We start from the raw sequence: 25374 nt of genomic DNA on the forward strand, positions 1-25374 counted from the left end.
GTAAATAAAATATCCCAAAAACCTGATGTGTTATGGAAAAAAAGTAAAGTTGTTTTTTCTTATCAGCGTCAAAAAATACAAATAGGGACACATAAAGCTATCTGTGATTAAAATTTGCTGTTGACCAGTGTTATAGAATACAAATTTTTTCAAGGTGTCGTCCACATTACATAAATTTTTATGTTTTAATGGCAGTCCAAATGTGGTGTGGAAACCAGATTGGTGCATAAATGAGGACAATGAAACAACATTTATTTGAAGAATTGTGGTCAGTTGGACATTCCACTATTTTAGCCAAAGTTTTTCATCTTCTTGTTCAGAAATCCCAAGTGGCCATTGTTCTAAAGCCTCTTTGTTATATCTTGGATATGCAAAGAACCCCAAAGGGATGAAGTGTGCCTGCATGCATATCAAATGTCTGACTCATTAAGACGTTATAATTACTGTGTCACTTTGACATAAACATGAGGACCTGAACAGTTGAGAAAATGGGGAAGAAGTGCTATCTGGTTAAAAAACATATTCTCTCCCTCATGTGTCATTTTAAGTTGACCTCCAGCAGCCAGTTGAACGCATGCGGGGAGAGAGGTAATGGATGTGTGAATGAGCGAATTAAATGATTATTATCTGTAAAGACAGGTCAAAAGAGAGGAAGGTTTTATGAAGACAGATTAGGTAGCCAAATACGAGTCAGCTGTGGTTAGATGAAACATCCACACACGGTGACTCAGGCCAATGAAGCCAAGAAAGTGCAACATCCCCCCAAAATTTCTTGCTTGGCAAATGCTCATTGCTCAACGATTCTTCATAAAAGAGGCTTCAAGCCCAGTTAAAGTTCACTGTCAGATTAAACCCAAAAGAAAGAGAAGAAGCCCTTTTCACACTGCATTTAGCATTAGCAGCCTGCAGTGCGCTGTCATCACACCCATTCCTTGTGTATGTGGGGGGCGGAGACCATGGAATAGTGTTGCCAGGTAGCATGGAGCAGCAGGGCGGGTCAAGAGGACTTCTGCCATGGTGGCAAGGTGCCTCAAATTGATGAATGTTCTCACCGAGAGTGTCACGTTGTGACGTCAGACAAGCACCTCCAGTTATTTAGTCATATTTTGGTGGACTTATTTACAAGTAAGTAAGAGCATAATTAAAGTATCCAAGTTCCTACCATGCAATTAGATTTTTCTGCTGCTCGTGTACTCCTCCTCCTCCGCCTTGTTGAAATGAGTCAAGTCAAGTCATTATTTTGCAACAATGAAAGATATATCGTGTCGAGGTGCGGCAAATTCTCACATTTTTACTTCCTGGAATGCTGCTAAATCAGCACTTCCAAAAAAGGGCATGCTGGGAATCGGTAATTTCCTGTTGCGCGACTCTTCGCACTCAGCAAGTGCAGTGTGAAAAGGGCTTTATATAGTACTTCAAACAGTCACACAACTTTGCCTTCCGTTAGCTTAATGTTACCACACAACGTAAAACACTCCATATGGGCTAATTAATAATATCAACAGTTGTGATGTTATAACCCTTTGCGCGGATAATATTTTAAAACAAACGTTGCATTAATATTTAGACAGATAATATATAACAACAGTTAGAAATTAATTGAGTCACTTAGATTAGTTGTGAAAGTCTTCATTTGTGTTTCATGACTGTATTATACTGCCCCCGGTGGCTAAATTGCTCACATTTGCAGTTGCAATGAATTGATCACAATGTGCGTTTCCTTGCCAGAACGCACAATCCTTTAGTCAAATGGACCGAATGGCACAAAACTGAGCTGCAATTGATTGACTTTATGATGCCCTTGGGCAGCCAAAGAACACATCCGCTGACATTATCATAAGAAAGACTGTCCTATTTCAAGATTGCCACCAAGAGCTTGGACTACCTTCACTATTCTCCGAAAGTGAGTCTTAAGTGCAAAATAAACAAGGAACAGGGGGAATTATAGAACAGGGTGTCTGCTCAAGGTCATTCAAAACAAACAGCACGGGCCTACCAGCAACACAGACATGGCTGGTGATGTAGACTGTAAACACAAGCATTCACTCTCTACACAAACCATACACTTTTTCCACCCATCTGACTTTATTCATCTTCTATCAGCACTTGTCACAGAAATGCATGTGAAACATTACAGATTTGTATTAGATAACTGAATGTGATGACAGAACATCCACATCAGCCTGCCTCATTCTTGCAAAGGTCATTACAATGACATTGCCCTTTTCCCCAAGGATGAAAGCCAGAAATGTCAAACATTCACCAGCCACATCTTAACATGTACAGTGAGTGTAATAGCATCAAAATGGTGGGCAATCGATATCATACACAGCACATGCATAACTGCTTATCTTGAATGGCAGCTTCATTTCAGGTGCACTTTTTTGCAGGTGGAAGATTCTACAGACCATTAAATGTGATGAAAAACACACTGATTTGGTGCGACTCGGCCATAGGTGAACCCGAAAATTGTGCAGGCAGCAAACTGAAACCGACAGCCCTCAATGTGAACGTGAAGGCCATAGAGTCCGCTGCACAACATTGTGCTCTGTGTTTTGCTTCTGCTTCGGCACCAGCCGTCGCTCTCCTGATTAAGTGTGTCACTTTTGCAGCTGAGCGTTAATACTTCTGTTTAAACATGCTAGCCAAATATAATTTACAAAAGCTGCCGCCAGCTGCAACCAGATCAAGACATTGCTTGTCTGTTAAGTAGTTGTTTGATTGTTCATGCAGCTGCAGACGCTGGCAAAAAACACAAACAATAATGTTGAAAACTCTCCCCAAAATTACAAACAAGTGAAACTCAAGTTAAGCCCACGTGAAGCTGTTCTTTTCAAAGTCTGCATGACTCGCTATTATCATTCAAGACGCCTGCTTGAAAAACATGTCTGCCCAGAGAGCACAAGGGCAGAGCTTGAATCAGTCCAGGCATGCGTTAACACAAAGTGGCGTCTCCGGCAGAGCATATAGCAACGCAATTAACACACACACACACACACACACATACATATACACACTATCTGGCACAACCATACACATATTAATATGCTTGCAGGTGCTGGCGGGCACTACGTTGCTAGTTAAACGCATAAGCATGTCCTTCCTAGCCTATACACATCATGCATGATTGCTCATATGGACTTACAGTGGCAAGCTCCCATCCTCTGCGTGAATGCACAAGGCAACTATGTGGAGCACACAGGGTCCCACTCTCAGACATGGCCACTATGAGACCAGAATACTAAATAAGAAAGTGCTGGCTGAGTCAGAACACAGCAAGACTGCATAATAACTCACTGTGCAGCTAGCATACAACTGAATATTTTACCAAACGCAACATAATGTGTGGAATCCCTGAAATGAATCGAGGACTGTCAAATGCATCACAACATGACATCAGTTCCCCCAAATCATGCAAATACTTCCCCAAGTAGCTGTTAGACTTCAGCGTTATCTGATTGGATGTTATTGTGTGATACTATGACATCATTGCCACATCATTCCTTTGCTGTTCTTCCCTTGACTGCCAAGTAGAAAAGGTCTCCACTTCAGACCCTCTAAGTCAGGGGTGTCCAAACTTTTTGGTTTGAGGTCCACATATGAAAAAATAGAACGATGCAAGTGCCTTTATTAAACACGCTAAAATCAATCAAGCAAGCACTTGAATATTGTTGATATTTTCTAGTTTATTTGATAAACCGCTACATGGCAGCTTTCTCTTAAAGATGATAAGGCAAATAGATTTCTCAAGATTTTGGGAGGGGTCGACGGCCCTGGATTGCACTAGACTAGACCCACCCCCTTCACTGAAGAGCAACTGAATCCTATCTCCACACTCAAAACCTAAAACTGTAGTAAACTGACCATTTTTTAAATAGTTTCTTGAGGACCATTAATGTAATGTCTTCATAAATCGGAACTTGACAGAGCAAAAAGTGGAAGAAAAGTCGTAAATAGTTTATTTGCATCTTTGCATATTAATTAAGAAAATATCTGCAGTACATTAACCAATTTATAGGTAATAGTGGCGCCTATTCTGCATTTATTGCGGGCCGCGCCAAATGCCATTCTTAGTAAAAGCTGTGGGCCGCTTTAAAAATGGATGGCGGGCCACAAATGGTTCCCAGGCCTTAGTTTGGACACCTTGCTCTTAGTGTTTAGAGTGAGAAAACCCAAAAAGAAGATAAAATGGTGAGTTTCATGAATTATTTGTTGACCTAAAACTATCTTCAACTCCTCCGACAGGACTTGTGAGCCTGGTCATGTGACCAAACATCCCATAATCATACAGTTCAGCGCTAAACAAGTTGACCTTCCCTGTCATCACTCGCACCTGCCATATTAATGGCATACTATTATGATAATTACACACCCTTGCCGCGATTTAAGGGTTTATCCCGCCGGTCTGTGTTGACAGATGTGGAATAAACACCACGCGGGGCGCATACTGTACTACTAATGAAGAGCCGCAAGCTTAGCAAAGGAATTAGTGATCCGACAAATGATTGACCTACCGAGCAGAAAAAGAAAATCTGCAAACTCACCCAAAATCATGCTGTGTGCTGGCTGAGGGTCGCCAACGGCCCCGTTTCAAGGTCCTCGGGACAAATAGCTCCAAAGTCCTTGGTCAGAGTTCCCCCTTGGCACTCCAGCAGGAGGCAAGTCAGAGAGGCTGATGTGAGGAAAGATAACTGCTGCTGCACATGCCGTCCGGTATGCCTGCCCTCTCCAGGTGAAAAGCTAGGTGTGTAAATGAGAGAGAGAAAGAGAGAGAGAGAGAGAGAGAGAGAGAGAGAGAGCACGTGCGTGTGTAGAAGAGGGGGGGCAGGGGTCCAGTGTTCCTGCAGCTGTGGCTCAGGTAAGCTTGAGGACACTATAGAGGGGGTTAGTAGCAAAGGGAGAGAGAGAGGAGAGACAGGAGGAGGCGGGGGAACTGAAAGTAAGGTAACCAATCAGAGGGGGAGACTACAGAGCCAAGATTTTCTTCTTCTCCTCCATAGAAGCCAGGAGGGATTGCGGTGGTCTCCAAGAAACAGCTGACAACTTCTTCCCAACTATCTTTTCATTTAGATGCTTCAGCTGGTGAGAAAGGAGCACACGGACAAACACGCACACTCCATGTGTAGAGCACACGCTCACTTCCACAGCTCTGCCGCTCGTTTTTTTGGGGTTGGGTATAACCTAGAGGCACCTTGCATGCCTTCACTCTGATTGGTGGCAGCCACCGCCAATGGGAGCCGCGGCATACGCTTGTCATCATGCAGAGTGGAAGTCATGAAGGAGAGGACGAGCTTGACTGAGAACGCTATCTCCTCCCACCACACTTTCTCACATTCATTTCCCACAATCCACACACATCACCTCCCTGCAGGCTCTTCGATTGTCACATCTGTTTACTGCAATCTCGTTGTCCACCGGCCCTCTCCTCTCCGTGTCCTTTAACTTGGTGTGTCTGCGGACTTGCCAAGGGATTAACCTTTTCTCTATTTAAATCTTTGCTTCTACCGTTTCTCTTAACCTACTCAGGCAAGGTTACCTATCCAGGCAAGAAGGGGGAATGGCCTATGGCCACGCAAAATGAAATGGAAGGCGACAGAGCAGAGGAAGAAATAAGAAGGAGGGGGCAGAGATTAGACTAAATACGAGGCGACAGAGGGATGAAGAGATGTGGAATGACAGGAAGAGACGATGCAGAGTGCAGACAGTCACGGCAGAAAGGCAGCAGAAAATGAGACATTGTGCAACAGAATACCGGCTTTGCCTAATTGAAGAGCCTCTCAGCAGTACCCTTCGCACCAACAACGACCGCCACACCAACAACAGGGCAATGTTCTGTCTTCAGTTTCACGATGAAGAGGAATCGCAGGCTAAAGTATGGGGGGGGGGAGGAGGCACACTGGCGCAATGTTACTGCAAAGCCCGGCGCTTTAGAGAAGGCTTAACAAAACTGTCAAAAAATTAATCCCCCTGGGCGTGCATGCTTGGAAACGCAAATATACAAACACGTGAGCCCGGGGGCTATAGAAAACGCTGCCTGATGTTCACAGCGCCTCCTCTAGTCGCACGCGCTCCCTGGATGGCTTCTCGATCAACCCTCGTCATGCTCGCAGGTGGAGCCGATGAGTCATTGCAGGTGCTGGAGTGAATACCAACAAGGCTTCACTTGCAAACACTGACAACTAACAAACTCACAAAAGCAACTCGTGAACATAAACATTGATATCTTGTCTCCCTATGTGTAGCTGAGCATAAAAAAAAGGCTTAATACACTTCTTAATGGATGGCGTTGAATAAACACACAGATTTTATAGGCCAAGGCAGCAATGTGATTTCTCCCAGCCAAAGGTCATGTTAACAATGGAACGGTCATGACTGGGAAAAAAATGAAGGCAAAGTGTACTATACTGGAATGTCATTATAGTGGTGCAGTGAGATACGAGTTAAATATTTTCTTTGTAACTTAAAAACGTCATGGCCTGCGTTGTTTGGATTTGTTTCATATTATGTCTTGTATTCTCATGTCTTGTCCTATTGGTCAAGTCTATTGTTTACACCTGCGCTTATCTACCTGTTTCCTCATCTACCAATCAGCTCCATCAGCCACATGTGTCATGTCAAGGGCTGTGTCCGAATGTCCACCCTTGTCCCCGAACCCAGGGATAGGCAAGTTCGGACCTAGAGAGCCGCAGGTGTATCCTGCCTCCAACCCAGGTGTTTCAAATCATCAGCTCATATTTACGTTCTGCAGGATGGAGGCATCAAACCCATGCAGGACTGCGGCTCTCCAGGACCGAACTTGCCTACTCCTGCCCTAACCCCTCATTCACGACATAGCCCAGCACTATATAGTGGCTTAATGTGTAGTGCCCGCATTCTGTTTGGCGATTTGAACAGTCAGCTCACTATTTTCTCCTCGCCGCATATCACATGTCCACCGCAATTGTTCTGACGCACCGGCGCGTAAATCTCCGACTATTTATTGTGAATGAAAATGTTTTAAAACTGTACTTTAGTTATATTAACTAAAATGAATTAATAATTTCTATAGTATACATTTAATGCATCGCTTTGATTCCCGCGCTTGCGCTGTCGCTAGTGCCATGTTTTTTTCATACTTGCAAGGCATTGTGGTCCATATCAACCCGGCTGCGTGAACATTGATGTTCACTACTTTTCAGAGTGCATTGTGGGTAATTTTGAGTGCCCTATATTTTCACTCCCTGGATATTCGGACGTCATTACAAAATGGCGTGACCCCTCAGTAGGGCACTAGTAGGGAGTAGGGTGCACATTTGGACTTAGCCAAGGTGTTTCTTATTGTCTTGTATTCATGCTGCATTCAAGGAAAGTGGGACTTTTCAGACTTCTTACCAGGAGGAGAGCACACCTCTTTGAACTCGCACATCCAAGTTGCAAAGTTGTAGGACTCCAAATTCACAGACGGACTTCAACCTAACGCCACTTGACAATGGCGAGCCCCATGGAGAGACAGACCGTGAATGTCAAAACATAATTTACAAGATTTTAAACAGATTAATTATTTATATTTGTGCATTGTTACTTTAATTAGTTATTTGAAATACAGTAGGTTCATGTAACACAATGTGATTTGGAATGACTGCGTTTACCAGAACTACAATCTATCGCATTTAGACATTTACCTGGAACGCTTTGAGGTAAGAACTGGAAGAATCCAAGTGGGTTATATCCAACTTCCCACCTTCCTCGATTGCAGCACAAATTTCTAACTTCTGTTTAGTCTTTTGCTGCATTCGAGGATGGTTGGAAGACGGACTTTTCCAACATCAAACCAGGAAGTTTGTACGGGAACGCCCCCTTGAACTCGGAAATCCCACTTACGAAGTCGGGGAGAAAAAGGACCCCGACTTCACTACAAGCGACGTCACTCTACAATGGCGACCCCTTTGGAAACACAAACCGTGAATTGTTAAACACAATTTACTTGAGTATAAAACTAGACAGCTTTCTTATTTCATAAATATTTGACATAACGTAACACATAACACAACGTACGTGATAGTATGCCGCTATATCCTAGAATGAAATTATTCGGTGAACTACTGAACTCTATGGAATGCTTATGAAATAAGATACAAACAAGTTGCTGGAGGTCAAAATTAGTTTTTAGGATAAAAATAAAAAACTATTTTAGCGCTATCCGCCATTTTGGTTGTTTACTTTCGTCTCGAACTCTTTCAAGTCGGAACTGGAAAAAGTCAGCATTTGTTGGGTTGTTTGCATTTGTTCAGTCTCTGTCATTTGTCCTGGTGACTTTAATGTGTTTTGGTTGTTACTTTGTGGTTTTTTTCTTTTGGAAATTAATTATTTTTTTATTTTACATCCTCAAAACCTGCCTTGCCTCCCTGCTTCCTGCATTTAAGTCCTCAACCCCACAACCCCTGTAACAAAAACACTTGTATCTCAAATCATCATTCGCCAGTTAAGTGAAATTAATGGAAATTCCATTTATCCGCTCTGTCGCCCTAAAAATGTTCAAGTTTTTACAATGAGTTTTTTTAAGTAAAAAAAAAAAAAGCACTCTATAATATTGGATTTTATAAAAAATATTATAGTGCAATATGTGTATCATGTTTAAACCATTTCAGATATTTCTGGTGTGCGTGATAACATAATACAGTCATAGACACAAACAAATAAAAATTAAAGGCCCTTTTTTGGGGTGGGGGGGAATTCTTCACTGCTGCTTATTGAGAAATGAGTTGAGTTCACTGACATCAATCACCATGTGCAAGCAACAAAATCGGATCTGGAAAAACTGGAGGAATTATTTATTTATTTATTCTTTAGTTCTGTGATGTACAGCACTGCAATAATAACGTTGGTTAAATTTGCAAGTATTTCAATGATAACAATGCATCAGATTTATATAGCGCTTTTCTAGACACTCAAAGACACTTTACAGTGGAATGGATACATTATTCACGCACTCACACTGTGGTGGCAGTAAACTACTTTAGTAGCCACAGCTGACCTGGGGCAGGCTGACGGAAGCGTGGATGCCAGTGTGCGCCTACTGCCCCTCCCACCACCGCCAAACATTCGCACCATACAAACACCAGAGTGAGTAGCACTGGAGGCAATGCGTGTGAAGTGTCTTGCCCAAGGACACGACGACACATGATTTGGGGAGAGCGCGGATCAAACAGCCGACCTTCTGGTTACTGAATGACCGTCTCTACACCCTGAGCCACGGCCGCCACAAATGAGTGCGTTTTGAAATGATCTGAGATCAAACTGTTCAAATGTAGTAATACAAGAGTTCAGTCAAGTACAGTGCCAAGGCAATATTTTTATATTGACATAGCTTTTGGCCTGAACTAAAAACAAAAACAATCAAAAGATTCCCAAGTTTTGCAAATGTCAAACCGCAAGTATGTGGTGCGTCACATTTATATCAACGCAATGATTCAAACATGTCTCAATCTGCATTCCTTTCTCTATTGTGATAATTAGTCGTCTGTTTGCTTTACAATCGACTGAGTTAGAAGTAATGCGGTATGTTGAAAGCAATTGCTCAAGCACCCACTGAAAATATTCCCTTTTGAAGATCGGAACAAGCAAAAGCAGTCAAAGTGATCAATACTGTCATGTGTGAAGGTCTTTCCGTGAGCTTGCGTGTCAGCACAAAAGTTGCGATAGAGTTTCCTCATTAGTTGTGTTGCTATCAATAATTCAGAGACGGTCCTTGTCTGCGTTCAATGGTCCGAGTGCTAATGTGCTGTCGGGCCAATGGGGGCCCCGGGTCCAGTGCCACTTTAATGGATGTCATGATGAGAAGGTGAAATCGGAGCATGAAGATCCGGTGTCACCAGTGAACAAGAGCAGTGAGAAGCGATGGGGGGGCGGGGAGACGGCGGTTGGCTGCAGGTCTCCGGGGAGAAGACAGATGGTTTCATTGGACAGGTATAGTATGCAAGCACAGGGGCAAAGTGAGGGAATTGGCAATTAGTGTAGGTCTGCAAGCATTTGCAAGTGGTTGAAAATAACTTTTTCTGGCAACAACGTGTTGAACGCCTGTCACCTCGTCACCGGGTTCTATGAATAATAAATTGGCATTGTCCGACTTGGGTAGTCTTCTGGGATTAATGTCACAATAGTGTGATGATGATGACAAATGATTTTTTTGTATCATTTTAGAAATACTGCAATCCCCCCTCCATCTTGGGGGTTATATTCCAGAGCACCCCAGCAATAAGTGAAATCCACGGTACAGAAATATCCTATTTAAATCCCTTCTGGACGTGTTTCAAGCGCATTTACCGCACTGATTTTTTTCATCTGTAAACACATTCAAAGTAACACAAACACACTTAAACATCAAATATTGAGAGAGCACAAGAATAGTGGATAACAAATAGTGTTAACAGTGTACCGATTCCTGTGTTTATAGGAAACAAATATCGTTTTGTCCAAATTAACAAATTTATAATTTTCTAATAAAAATATTCGGTTGAGATGAGGGGTATGGCATTTTAAATAGGTTTCAGGTTAATTAATCCACATATATATATATACACCCCCACACACACACTTACAAATGAACCGAATGAACAATACTGAGCTTTCTAAAAAAAATAAGAAAAAAAGCGGCATTTCTCCTTTATGTGTACTTTTCCACCCTTTTTTGGCCATTTACTATGCATTTTGTGTGATGCTAAACCATTTGCACTATTACAGCATTTATTTATTTTTTGCTTTCACTGTGGCTACACCAAAATTGTGCGGGCACACTCCAAAAAGTGTAAATGGACTCTAATTCCCTGCTGATGGATGATTAACTAAGCTTTGCTGCCCTCTAGCGGTTGAACAAAGTCAACATTTCAGTCATTTCAACGCATACGGCGAACCCATCATGTTCCTGTATCTTTGACCTTTGTGGAAAGTTCCTGAAAGGAATAAATTATCTAATGTGATGCTTAAACTTGAAACAATACAGCAGTCATGGAAGTATTATGCTGGTTCCATGATAGACCGAATGCAAGAAATCTGTGATAAACGTTTGTTGCCAGACGAGATGAACAGACTAGAAATGCTCAATCACAGGAACATCCAAGCAAGCTATGAATACATAAAACCTAAGAGAGTGAGCAAGTGAACATCAAATTCCTCCATCAATCTGCAGTATAATTCATACTCCACATTCTTTCCTGAATGAGAGATGGGGGGCACTCAGTAAATCTCCACTTACTACAAACTATTGAAGCATGTACAAGTCAGATGCAGTGTCAAAAAAAAGGACTGTCTAAAACATGGCTGACAGAAAACACCCCAGCAGGCGCCTATACTATGCAGAGCTACAATCTATTTAGAAGAGATAGACCACATAAAAAATAATAATATAGAATGCAAACAGATTAAGATTCCACAAAGTGGCCTGGAATGCGTGGGTGCTACGATCTCCTGAAATGTCCCTTAACGTTATAGTATTATATAGGCCACCCAATGAGAAGGAAGTATTCTTTAACATGTTAAAAGATGTACTCAAAGCATGTAGCAACAAGGAAACTATTATAATGGGTGACTTCAACCTAAATTGGTTAGATAAAAACACGCTCCAGCAAGATAAGACACCTTGCTAAACAGTTTAATCGAACTCAAATGAGAAATAATCCAACTAGAATAACCAGCTCCACAAAAACATTACTACATTATTAGATCGTATTAATAAAACGTATCATCTAATAACAGGTTTATCAGACCATAACCTAACGTTAGTTTCAAGGAAACTCTCGAAGACTCGTCATAGAACTCAAAATAGAGAAAAAGCTTTTATATCATTTATTCCGAAAGCGTGACATGGAGCTCTGGGACGCTGAAATAAAAACTACTGTCCAAAATAATCTACTTAGTGGCCAAGACACCGAGCAGATTTGTAGTGCACTTAAAAATGCAATCACTAAAAAAAAAATCCCAATTCACAAAAACACAGCAGCAAAAATGTTAACGTAAGAGAACCTTACCATGGCTCAGTGAGAGGTTATGGCTTCTAATGAAGGATAGAGATGCTGTTCTTAAAAAGTACCTCAAATCAAAGCTAGAGACTAATCAGCTGATCTACAAAAGCCTCAGAAACAAAGTTATAGGACAGCTCAGAAGAGCAAAAGCTGAATTATTTCTGGAAATAATAAAACAAGCCAAGCGGAATAGTAAAAGGATATGGAAGTGCATTGACAATTTATCTGGAGAACGGAAGACTGGAAATGGACCCGTAGAACTTAACCCAAATTCCTGCAACAATGATGTGCTCACACCTATAAAACAAATCACTACAAAGGACAGCTTAACGGTTGCAAACATGTTTAATGACTATTTCCTGACAGTCGGTCCTCAAGCTGAGCAAACCTTCAGATGCAGAGCTGCACTCGACATCAACCGCAGCGTCCCCCGGGAGGATTCCAGCCAACTCTAGCGGCCGCACTAGACTTGGAATGCGTGAATGAAGATAAGGTCATCAAAACGACCTCATCTCTTTCAAATTAAAAAGCTAAAAACTCATGGGGCACTTGACCTGCTTGTATTAAATAACTATAAAGATGTCTTTTCAGGACCAATAACACACATAATTAATCAATCATTAAGAGCAAGTGTGTTTGCTTCCTCCCTTAAATCTGCAATTGTAACACCTATTTTTAAATCAGGAAACAGGAAGGATATCAAGAACTATAGACCAATCAGTATATCAGATGATTAAGCGCCTTTACAATGGAAACATGTTACATCCCATGCAATTTGGTTTTCAATCCAAACATTCCACCGAAACAGCTTGTTGTTACTTCTTTGAGGAGATCAAATTAAGCCTGGACAAAGGAGGGGTGGTAGGCGCCATTTTTCTCAACCTACGTAAGGCATTGGACACTCTTAACCACTCAGTGCTACTGACAAAAACTACTGCTAACACCATTAGTTGGTTTAAATCATATCTTTTCCCAGTCGAGACCGTGCACTAAAGGGGTAATCCAAGGTTCCATACTCGGGCCATTGCTAATTGTGATGTGCACTGTTTCTTTTTTCACCCACGGCTCCCATGCAAATTCTGTTGCAGCTAAGCTATCTTGTGCAATGATTAAAGCAACCGAGTGGTTGAACAAGTCCCACCTCATGCTGAACACAGAGAAGACTTTCGCTATGTACTTCTCAAACGAAACAATCCCAAATGCCACCCCCAAACATCTATGCTGATAAATTTATGATTCAAAATGTCGGAGAAGTCATATGTAAAAGCGGTATGTCGTAAATTCAAATTCAACATTGCTGCTTTTAAACACATCAGGAGCTCGTTATCTTTGGAAGCAGCAAAATCATGCCTCAATGCAATGATTCTGTCACAGAATTTGTATTGCGTGTCATCATGGTCTCAAGCTAAACGAACCGCTATAAAAACCCTCAGATCGTTACATAATCAAACCTTAAAAATCTTTGATAAAAAGCCACCTTTGTAACATGTAAAACACTGTATGTTAAGCTTCGACAACCTTATTAGGTACTCTGATATCTGTTTTGGTGCATACAATTCTTAAAGATGCAGCCCCGCCCCCACTTAAAACATGTGTACATCTACGCTTACAATCAACAAACAGGGTGTTACGGTCTGCATTGAGGGGCGACTGTAACATCCCAAAAAGAAAGTCTGCCTTTTCTCAGTCAGCCTTTTTCTTATTAAGCTATTAAAGAGTGGAACGGGCTTCCTGGTTATTTAAAAAACAACACGAACTTTCATAGTTTCTCATGGGCAGTCAAAGGCTTTGGTGTTTAATGTACCATCAGCCAACATGTCTGCGGTGTGGGCACATTTCAATTTATATTGTTCCGTTCCGTCTTCAATTCCGCTTATCCGGGGTCGGGTCGCGGGGGCAGCAGCTTTAGCAGGGAAGCCCAGACTTCCCTCTCCCCAGCCACTTCAGCCAGCTCCTCCGACGGGATCCCAAGGCGTTCCCAAGCCAGCCGTGGGTCGTCCCCGGGGCCTCCCGCCGGTAGAACATGCCCGGAACACCTCCCCAGGGAGGCGCCCAGGAGGCATCCGAACCAGATGCCCGAGCCACCTCAACTGGTTCCTCTCAACGTTTCTCTCTCAATTTATATTGTGCTTGGTTAAAATGCCAGAGCTAAATGAATATTTTATAATAATATTATAATTTTACTTAATTCTAATAAATGCAATGATAGTAAAAAGTGGTTGTTGTTTTTTCGCCGTTTCGTTTTTCGACCAAGCATTTTTCATTTTCGGTTTTCGGTTTCGGCCAACCATTTTCATTTCGCTGCATCCCTAATCTTATTTTATGGGGACTACAGATGGAAACTAGCATTGTGCTAAATCCGGTGAAGCCATCTTCTTAATGTTACTGCACACTGTCCTTTTGATAAACTAAACCCAAACTCAAAGGGCAACTTGTGCTCCAGTCATATATCAAGAACCTGCGGCGGAAAACTGTATACTGCTCGTTTGTCTTTCCTCTTCAAGTGTGATGTGATGTAAAGGTTTGATGTTGATGGTGTGTGCACTGAGGTCATATATCATGGTTTCGGGTGTCTCCTGGCACTGTGGTGGTGAATTTAGAGCCTGCCTCCTACGGTCAAAGGTGAGAGGGGGCCAGACGAGCAGCGGCAAGCAGCATAGTCGCCTCATCATGTGCAAGTACACTAAAAAAAAAAAATAGGGAGTGATATTTACTTGAAAAAAAAAGTTGAATTCACTCAGAAATCCTAAGTAAATTTTACAAGGAGTGTTTAATTATAAAAAAAAAAAATACGAGTTTTTTTTCCAAGTAAATATCACTCCCCATGTTTTTTCCAGTGTATGACATCATGTGTGTGCATGTGTGTGTGGGGCTCTTTCTGTTTAAAGCACTGCCTTCCTACTGTACAATTCTGGCTGTTGATACATCATTGGACAAAACAAACGTCAATTAAGTCCTCCTCACAGTTCTGACGTTCAAGGTTTCAATCTCGGCTCCTGTGTGGAGTTTACATGTTTATGCGTTCTCCTTGTGCCTTCATGCCTTTTTGCAGTTGCTCCGGTTTCCTCCCACATTCCAAAAACATGCATTTTTGGTCTATTGAAGACCCTAAATCAGGGGTGGGGGTGGACATGCACAGTAATTGTTTCCCTGCTAAAGTCACATGTGCCACATTCGAGGTTTTCGCTGTTGCTGGGATGAAAATAACTCACAAGTAATGCAAAGTTAGCGTAAGGCATTACATTTTGTGAACTGTAATGTATTGTTAAATAAAGTTGAGTTGAGTAAAACTAAAAATTTAGCTTGCCTTATTATTCTCTCAAATACAGATTTTGTCATGGTAAGCTGTTTTAAGATTTTGCATTAAAGTCCCTGTACAGTGAAAATAAATATGTCTTCTAAATCTGATACCCCACACAGCATAGTGTTAACTACCCTGCCAAATTAAGACGATAAAAAAAAAAGCCAAATATTTGAAAGAAGTTTCAAAATCGTGAAAATCATACTCACAGCTTTGTGTGCTAAATTCACTTTACAGGATCTTTAAAGATAACAGTTCAGTTGGCCGACACTACGACAAAAGGGCTCACCTTGAATTGGCCCGAGCCTGCATGCATGTTTGACATTGGAGTCTATCAGCTTGCAGTCATGACAGATAATCAGCACTCTGCATTTAGACCATTGATTGTATGTGCAGGAAACATCCACAGGTACAGTTTGTTCCCAGTGGTAATGATGGCCATGATCATACACATGCAAAGTCTGTATTATTATTTCATAGAGTATGGAATGCAAGGTTTGAAAAATCAATGCGTGTGTGTATACTCTAGTGAGTGTGTGGTCTACGCAGATAAGAAGAATGTTGAAGTTGACTGTCACACTCTAACACCTTCATGAAATTTTTACGCCCACACTGGAGAACAGGGTATCTTTCTTTTGCAAGGCCATTTCGGATCACATGTTTGTATCAAATTCTATTCTGTTTTGTCCATTCAACTAATGTCAACAATTGGCTGGATGGGAGTCTAAAAAATCAAGGCCTTCCTCACCATGGTAATGTTGCATACTCACGTCATGGATCTTACAATCCGCAAACATCTCACCCACGGTACTTAATGTCTAGACATGCGCACACACATTTTTTATCAATGCATTTTTATGTTCCCACCTCTTCAGAAGATCACGGTGACTTTTGGATTTCTCTACAATTCCCAACCTAAGTGCTCTAAGAGATTATCAGGGGTGTTACGAGAAATGATCCAATTTCACTTAATTTGACCAAAAATTATAATTTATTAATTACAACTCTCTCTTTGGTCATCTATCTATGCCAGCAATTTACAGTGACAGGCACAACAATTAAGTGTTTGTCCATTAGGTGGGAGAAGGTACCAGCATATATCCTTCTTTTGTCATTTTTACAACAGAATCAATAATAGCTTTGTAGTCAACCAAACAGACGAGGTCATCCTTATTTCCATTTTCATAATTTTTGTTTGCAGGTGTGCTGTGGTATTTATTTATATAATTTTTTAAAGTAACATGAGTGCCCTTGGCTTAATACAATCTGGGAAGCTATACACACTGCATTGTCCTTACCTTAATCTTATTACATGACCCTGGAAACATAAATATGTGTCATGATGACATCACCACAATCTAGAATAATTAACACAGATAGTTTTCAAGTCCAGGCAGTTACATATTTTTCTACATCCATTAACTAAAGCCAATATATTTCTTGCCCTTCATTTGAGAAAAAAAAAGTGACAATGTATGGCAGCATTCAGCAGTTCAGTTACAATTCAAGCAGATTTTAGTAGGGGAAAGACTTCCTTTCCTACCTGCACCCCACATTGTTTGCCCCTCTGCTGCACTTCCTGAGTGAGTCAAATCTCCCGCACTGTCGAGTCACACTGAGACGCGCCTAACTCCTCCGTGGAAGTGTTTCTTGCATAGAACTAGTCAGCACACGCACCACAGGGATCTTTTTATCATTCGTTTGAAAATAGTTTAAGGCCAGCACAAGGGGAGTACAGTACTGTATATCCACCTACGATGGCAATGTAAAGGACGTGGTGGTGCGGAGACAGACACCTCAAACATATTGACGCTATCACCTCCCCTCCCTCCCTCACTCCCTCACTCACTTGCTTGCTCCCCCTTGCTTTTTTGCAGCACTGTGTGAAAAAAAAAATCTACAGCAGCCTAGATGAAGAAGAAGGGAGCAGGCTGAGAGTGCAGCAGGGTGGCCACTGGCCAGGAGGAAAGAAAGTGTCAAATGTCAATGAAGTCATGAGGAGTAAGAGTGAAGTTGGATGATTGGCTGTGCAGCACATTTCTTCAAGTTCTTCCGTATCCTGCTGATAACTGCCTCATGGGTGGTTCGTGTATAAATGAATTAAGAGGCACATATATTTAATGCAACAAAGACCCAAGGTGAAAATAAGTAAAAATTAAAATGCTTATTAAACAGTAAATGTCAGTAACAGTAATGCAAACAATCGTAATGTTGATGGTATGCGTGAATACTAAGTGACAATATTAACACATGCTGGAAATCAAAGTTACAGTTAAAGTTAAAGTCGAAGCTCACCCTCCTGCATTGCCAGTTTTATTCACATTTCAGCACCAAGATGCCATTGAGTAATGTCATTTATGCATGACAGAGGAATGTAAATTATAGGACATCATGGACCACCGGTTTTTGTTCCTCCCAATAAGAAAACAAACAAACAAAAAAACAGGCACGCCACAAATTGCAAAGTATACGAACACATTTGTGTCTATATTATACTTTTAAATATAGTCATCTGAACACTTTCAGGACAAATATATACAGAAAGTAACATGCATGACTCAGCATTCGCTGTCATGCTTGCACAAATTACTGAACATAAATTTAGGGACTTTAATACTCTTAATTGCCAATAGGGGGAGCAATGGTCCTTTATACGTCATTTAAATGTTTTCGAGCTCCCTTTGTATCTTTTTGACCGCTTTATGGGTGACAAAAGACACTGAATGGATGAATGAATAAATAAATAAATAAATACATACATAAATAAATAAATGAGACTTTGGTGTCACATGTACTGTATACAATCAATATACTGTGCCCCAAAATTATTTTAATTGAAAATATCAAACATACGGATTACATAAAGGTATGTGTAGGCTATAAAGTCCAATCGTGAAAGAAACAACTTTACTGAACCTCATCAAATCATGGCCACGCCCACTCAATCAGCGTTAACTAAAAACTCCTGCAAAGGTTGGGAAAAGGCATTTCAGGAGTTCACATGTAGTTCCTCTCACCCCGTCCGATGACCTATTCTTAAAGGGCCAGGCTGGCCCTGAAACACACGTATTTGTCTAGTGTGGACTAAATCAACTGTAGGCCTACTGGTAGAGAAATGTCCAGCATAGAAGTCATCAAGAATAGGTTTGAGTCCTATGACACCATGTACAATCACGACTCACGTGTGCAAACCTTTGCCAACTGGCCCTTTCAAGAAGGTTGTAACTGCACACCTGATAAGGTAAGATCTCAATTAGTCACTTGAAGTGAAATTGTACCACACATGTAAACTCAAAGTTAGTCATGTCAATAACGTGTTGTCTAGGATGGGGGGTGTTGACACTGGTTGTCATACTTTTATATATGGCTAGAACAGCGTGTGATTTGCAGTCAAGCAGGTGCCAAATTTGGTTTCACTGCAAAAAGAGGTCGTGTGCTTGTCCACATCTCGTGATTAATTGGCTGGGGAAGTCTGGATTATACAATCCCATCCCACATAGCATTCAAATCGTATTAGTGTTGTTACTGCAATCCACACTTTGTACAATTATAAAATGTTGTGCTCTTAATATGTACTATTATATTTATAATTGTCGTGGGAAAGCATCTAGGATTATTACTGTAAATTGTACCACACATTTGGACAAACTGTGACATCTAGTGGATGTTTTTATGCGGTGCATGTCGAACAGCACATGTTGTACATTGGCTGAGTTGCTGTTTAGTGTAAATACTGCACCTTTTTGTGTGCAGATGGCCGATGCTGGATTAGTGCACTGTCCTGCTGACAACGAGCCTGATGTTGTTTGCTGTTTCTTTTGTCTCCTTGAGTTGGAGGGCTGGGTGCCTGATGATGACCCATGGTGTGTATAAATTCAAATTCTATAGGATTGTTCTCAATACTGCCCAGCAACATTATGAGCATGTTTTTTTGAAAAGGAGTAGGAAGAAGCATAAATTGATCAGGTCCCACCCCTTTTAACATGCGTTACACAATAAATAGTAGGCATGTATAGTAAACAACAAAAACTGCTAGTATACAGATAATATCTTAATTATTAATAACAAACAAGGGTTATTATAGTCATTATTAACAGTGAACATATTAAATTAAACAGTGTGCCTTGTGTATAGATTGTCATACTTTTACATATACATATATTTTTTTTCCTTATCAATAGCAACAATACTAATAATACGATAATAATAATAATAAGAACATCAACCAATGTTGATTTTCATTGAAAAGCACTTCTTCCCTAAACATTTCAAAAATTTTGATTTTTATATTTTCTTTTAAACTGGTCTATGTTTTCACATTGTTGTAAATTAGTACTCAGCCTGTTCCAAATGTTCACTCCACATACAGATGTAAAGAAACTCTTCAATGTTGTTCTAGAATACTTTGTCTTTAAGTTATGAATTCCCCTCAAACCATAACCTCCCTGTCTCTCTGAAAACATATTTTCAATATTGCCCGGCAGTAAATTATGTCTAGCTTTATACACCAATTGTACATTATTGAGTTCCACAAGATCAAATAATTTTACAGTTTTAGATTGTAAAAACAGTGTATTGGTGTGGTGGAGATCTCCTACATTATGGACTGCTCTTTTTTTTACAACAGAAACCGAGGTTGTAATGTTTTGTAAGTGATTCCCCAAACTTCTGAACAATAATTTAAATATGGTAATACTAGAGAGCGGTACAGTATGTGTAATGATTTCTGGTTGAGAATTTATTTTTATTTTTTTGTCAAAATGGAGATGCTTTTAGAGAGTTTGGATCCAATATATTTAATGTGTGGTTTCCAGAAGATTTTATTATCAACAATCAACAGGAATTGAATCTCATTTACTCTTTCTATATCTACACCTTCAATTTGCAATCTTGCGCAGTTCCTTATTTTAACATTATGAAACACAACTAATTTCATCTTTTTTTAAATGTATTGATAACTTGTTTTTATCAAGCCATGTTTTTACTTTCTTAAATTCGAATGTAATTGTATCCAAAATAAGCTGCAGTTTCTCACCAGAAACTAAAGTAGTTGTCATCTGCAAATAACACAAACTTCAATAAATGAGACACGTTACACAAATCATTAATATACAATATAAACAGTTTGTTGTGGCCCCAACACTGACCCCTGAGGGACACCACATACCATGTCCAAACATTTTGAATTAAATTCCCCCAACTCCACAAACTGTTGTCTCTCTTGGAAATAACTTCTAACTTACTAATCAGTATATCATGGTTTATAGTGTCAAATGCTTTTTGTAGATCAACGAAGTCCTATTGAACGTTTCTTTTTATCTATGGAATCAGTCATTTTTTCACAAAGTTCTGTTAAAGCTATAATGCAGTTGACAGTTTTGTTCTAAATCCATACTGACTATCAGACAGTATTACGTTTTTCTATGAATTTATCTAACCTGTTATTGAATAATTTTGGTAGTAGGGAGACATGCCTGTAATTTGTGAACTTGTTGTTTGTCCCCTGCTTTACAGATTGGAATCAATTTAGCAGTTTTCATTTTATTCGGAAATAGCCCTGTTTGAAATAAGCTGGCGATGTATGCAAGTGGTTTAGAAATTCCCATAACTATCTTTTTCACTGTTTTCATATCAAGTTGATCACAATCAGTAGATGTTTTATCTTTACAATTATTAACAATATTAATTACTTTTTCTTTGACAGGACTGAGAAACATTGAACTTAAATTTCTTTCAATTATGTTGGTGTTTGTATTGTTTGCTGGATCAGGATTTTATTTTTGTTGTTGCTAGATTTGGTCCCACATTTGCACAAAAAAAAATCTGAACTTGTCTACAACATCCACCATATTGTTGATGTGTATGCCATTTTCTATTAATGGTACAGAATCTACATATTAAGATCGGGAGGATTTGCTACTCAAACCTTAAACTCAAATTTAAAGGGGTTCTTGTCCTCACTGAGCCATTTTCAGCAGTAAAAACTTAATATTTTGTCCAGAATTAATTTGATAACTTTATTATTTTTCTTGTACAATTAATAACTTTAAAAACTATATTTTTTTCGCTTGCTGTCGACTAAAGATGACATCACCTGTGCTGAAGAAGTAGGTAACGACCAATCAAGGTTTACCTGTTTTCTGGGTCTGGTCGGCAAATTGAGATTAGTGATTAGAGATTAGTCAAGTATCCCTACCGCTAGGCGGTACTGTGCCCCGTTTTTGATGGTTCTGACCAAGCCATTTCAAAATGAAATACTGCCCACGGGTAAATAAAAAACAAAACAAAAAAACTTTTTTTTTCATTTGTAGAAATGGTCAGTATGACTTGACATTAGGACATGTAAATATCTGTAGAAAATAATCGTCCGTCTCTGGCCTCCATCTTGTGCCTTTAATTTGTTAATTAGGCTGGATATTGATTCTAATTTCCTGAATACATTCAATTTCGATTCACAAGAGTTCAGTTTGATTAGTTTGAGATTTTTCCCGATTCTATTCACTTTGATGCGATGTCAATTAATTATGGAATATCAATTTTTCTTAAATGTCAAGGACATGATAAAAACTCAAAACAAATTCAATTTTGCGGAGGCTGTAACTAGTTTAATTTATTACTTTATTAATAGAAGTAACATGTTATAATCACTTAGTGTTGACATCAGCAAGAATAAAATGAGAATATTTTCATAATTCAAATGTAATAATTGTAAATCTAAATTAAAAAGATTCCGAATTGTCTTAAAGTGCAATAAATCAGATCTTTCATAAATGTAAGAAAATACTTTTAAATTAATGTGAATAGTACATTTCAAGAAAACGGTAACAGGGGAAAAATTATCCTTTAAAATTATATTCTTAAAAATTTGAGAAAAGTCGATATTAGAAATAATCGCTTCATGGTTTTATGAATCGACATCGGGCTCGAAAAGGAAATCCAATCTTTTGATTAAAAATAAATAAAAAATGTAACCCATCCCTATTTAAGTTATTAATTAATTTTATTTACTAGTACACTTACCTATACTTACATTTATTTTATTTTATTTCACTTATCTTAACTGCATGTCTGATTTCTGTTCCATGTACAGCACTTTGTATGCAACAATGGTTGTTTTAAAGTGCTTTATAAATAAAGCGGAGTTAATCTGATGTACAAGGAACCACCACACCTGAGGAAAAACAACTAATCAGAGGCAGAATGCATGATTTGCGAGGTGCCATCCCCTTAATTTAATTAGAATTTTCAAGAATTGCAAAAATAAACCTGAATGGAAATGCTTAATATTGGCAATCATTTTTACAGCGTATCGATAAAAGGAAAATAATTTGTGCTATGGAAACAGGTTTTGAGAATAAACGAACATGAAACTTTTGTTGACAGTCAACAGCGAGATGCTCTCAAATGACGTCATCTCTTAGAGCATAAGTTGCATGTTTGTTTGGCCAGGGTAGTTGCACTTGAGATTTTAGTGGTTTTACTGTGCAATGCGTTGGTGTCTTCAGATACACCGTATGAAATAACATGACTTTTTTTTTTCTTTTAACTTGCAGGCATGAGCACATAAAACGCTCCCCTACTTGTGCATTTCTCCTCCTGAAGAAAGAATTCACCGAGCTTACAGTGTCCGAGTTGTTCCACTTGGAGAAAGAGAGGGTCAAGGCCTTCATTGTGAGTGATTGTGACTATTAAGTATGGTACGGTCCTGACTGTGCATTGTTTAATGGCTTTTTCTTCCTCGTAGAAGAAAGTTAGCAGCATGAAAATGGCAGAATTTCGGGATGGATTGGACAAGGCCCAAAAAAGCATTCAATCAAAATTGCATCCGGGATGACCGTGGTCAGAATGTGATTTTTATTTTTTTTTTAATGTAACTATTTGTCACGTTTGATCTGTTTCTAATATCAATAAAGTTATGCAGTTGCAGTATTACAATGCTTTTGAACTTAAAGTTTGCATATGTCACAAACTATTGGAGCTCCCTAACGCAACAAAAACTTCACAAAAGCAATCCAAAATGAAAGCACACATTGAGTTAGATTACAATGTAGTCTATATTCCCTCCTTTCAAACTCATACTTAGCATATTCGTGAACGTGTAGCCATCTCCAACATCCCTTTTCAAACCTTGACCCTGGACAGATGGCCTGAAGCCCCTCCCTTTCAATACCAACTGTTGCCTCAGTAACATCTGTTACAGGCCTATACGGAAAGAGACTGTGTACACTGAGAGGGCCCGTCTCAAGTCGACACTCTCCTAACCCTGGGAGGAGCGCTGACATTTAGGCTAATTGGAAATGAGAAGTGTGATCAAGTTGACGTTGGCACATTATTCATTATGATCCACCATTCAATATAGCATGTTCGATGGTCTTGGATTTTTTTTTGGGGGGGGGGGGGGGGTTTAAAGGTGTCTTTTAAATGAGCCTGTGGGATTCATTTTGTTGAGTGAAGCCGGTTGGCGAGATGGGATTAAGCTTGATGCTATATCTTTTCTCTGACCTTCACTCTTCTGGATTAACGTCGAATGTAACACTCTGGCCACTCAGCCCAGATCAACTGCTTAATTTGTTTATCCGCTTGCTACTGAGCAAATTCAGGAGGAAACTTTTGTTTCTTTAAAAAAAAAAAAAAAAAAAAAAAAAAAAAAGTCAAACTAAACTCTTAACTCATTCACTGCCATTGACGGCTATAGACGTCAAAAATTCATTTGAACTATTTCCATTAGTTTCACATTTGTTCCCACTTTTGTTAACAAGAGTATGAAAGCCTGGATATTTTATATTGTATTAGAACAGATGAAAAAAAATTGTGATTAATCGTGAGTGAACTAGTGAAGTCATGCGATTAATTACAATTAAAAATTGTAATTGCCTGGCGCCCCTAATTTTTAATAATCTTTTCTTTAAAAAAATAATTAAACAAAAAATGTTTTATTTAAAAAAAAAAGTGTATTAAAAATTAGGGGCATCAGGCGATTAAAATTTGTAATTGTAATTAATCGCATGACTTCACTAGTTAACTCACGATTAATCACACATTTTATATCTGTTCTAAATGTACAAAAAAATATCTAGGTTTTCATACTTTAAAAAAAAATGAACAAATAGTTAAAATAAATGTTTTTAAAGTGAATGAGTTAAATGTTGCATTTATAATTGTTCATGGGTTATTTGTAGTGATGGGGACAATGTAGCTTCATGAAGCATTTGTGATACTTTTTGACTCTCGATAGAACTCTTGGATTAAAGACGCAGTGGAATGCAATCAATTGCCATTGCACTAGCCTTTTGCCTTTAAATCAAAAGCACCATCTAGAGAAGTAAAAAAATAAATAATTTTGAGTGCTTCATTTTCCCATGGAACAATGCTCCCTTCTCTTTTGTGAAAGAAAAATGTCTGTCATAAAGTAAAAAAAAAAAGCACAAGGCTGTTTGGACATATTGGCAGCTCACAATTGTGGAATTCACATGCATGGAGCATGCAATACGTGTTGACTATCATTAGGAATGCGACACTAATCACCGTGTGACTAACTGTTCATGTGCGTGCTCATGGCGTGAGTTCTGGGCAGCACAGATGTTGCGCGACGGTCTTATCTGGGCATGGGAATGGTGCAAACGGGTTAATTCATTCGGATAATCACAGTTACTCAATCCCATGCATATCCGGAGTTTGCAATTATTATTTTTTTGGAACCAATCTTCTGTTATTTGTGGAAAAAACAAATTTGCAAGCGTAGCAAAATATTGTTTACACAAGTTAATTGTACCTTCTGCCGTCTAATGGAACGGCATTTAATTCAAAATCTTAAACTTACTGGATAACACTGTATTGTTGCGTCAACAGTTACTGTGAAAAGCAAACATGCCAAACAAAAAAACATCAAACTAGCTGTACACTTAGTTAAATGTATGCAGCAGGGGGCTAATTCCTCATCTCATCACAAATATAGCAGCAGTTGTGTTGCAGTACATTTGTGATTGACAGTCAGCAGGTGTAGCCCGAGGGAACGTTTTTTTTTTTTTTTTTTTTAAGTAATTGCACATCCAATGCAATAGGTGGCAGTGGCATTCT

At 39.4% G+C, this 25374-nt stretch overlaps 2 protein-coding genes across 4 annotated transcripts in view; one reads left to right on the top strand and one right to left on the bottom strand.

Moving 5' to 3' along the window:
* znf385a (zinc finger protein 385A) overlaps positions 1-5133 on the bottom strand; it is a 67857-nt gene extending 62724 nt beyond the window's left edge. Inside the window, exon 1 of one of the 2 annotated variants that reach the window (XM_086069865.1) lies at positions 4545-5133. In XM_086069865.1, the coding sequence (XP_085925991.1) occupies positions 4545-4554 (10 nt within the window). In that variant the 5' untranslated portion in view covers positions 4555-5133. Of the gene's footprint in view, positions 1-3145; positions 3166-4544 lie in introns of those variants that run through there. The other variant, XM_086069867.1, reaches the window with a different exon arrangement.
* Positions 5134-18309: 13176 nt separating this feature from the next.
* On the top strand, positions 18310-23148 carry birc5b (baculoviral IAP repeat containing 5b). 2 transcript variants are annotated; one of them, XM_086069460.1, is made up of 4 exons: positions 18310-18538; positions 19051-19160; positions 22851-22968; positions 23042-23148. In XM_086069460.1, the coding sequence occupies exons 1-4, from the start codon at positions 18413-18415 to the stop codon at positions 23129-23131; spliced, it is 444 nt and encodes a 147-aa protein (XP_085925586.1). In that variant the 5' UTR covers positions 18310-18412; the 3' UTR covers positions 23132-23148. The 2 variants fall into 2 exon arrangements, with proteins under 2 accessions (XP_085925586.1, XP_085925588.1); XM_086069462.1 differs by having other exon boundaries at positions 23045-23133.
* The last annotated feature ends 2226 nt before the right edge of the window (positions 23149-25374 follow it).

The sequence above is a fragment of the Leptonotus elevatus genome, chromosome 2, assembly GCF_054856555.1.
Source record: "Leptonotus elevatus isolate MCC_2025b chromosome 2, RoL_Lele_1.0, whole genome shotgun sequence".
In the NCBI taxonomy this organism is placed as follows: Eukaryota; Metazoa; Chordata; class Actinopteri; order Syngnathiformes; family Syngnathidae; genus Leptonotus; species Leptonotus elevatus.

What these genes read in the sequence shown, in the direction of transcription:
- birc5b (XM_086069460.1), top strand. Translation starts at nt 18,413, where the DNA reads ATGTCCAGCATAGAAGTCATCAAGAATAGGTTTGAGTCCTATGACACC. An exon ending in GTAACTGCACACCTGATAAG is followed by an intron (nt 18,539 to 19,050) that starts GTAAGATCTCAA and finishes TTTTGTGTGCAG; the next exon opens with ATGGCCGATGCTGGATTAGT. An exon ending in AGAGGGTCAAGGCCTTCATT is followed by an intron (nt 22,969 to 23,041) that starts GTGAGTGATTGT and finishes TCTTCCTCGTAG; the next exon opens with AAGAAAGTTAGCAGCATGAA.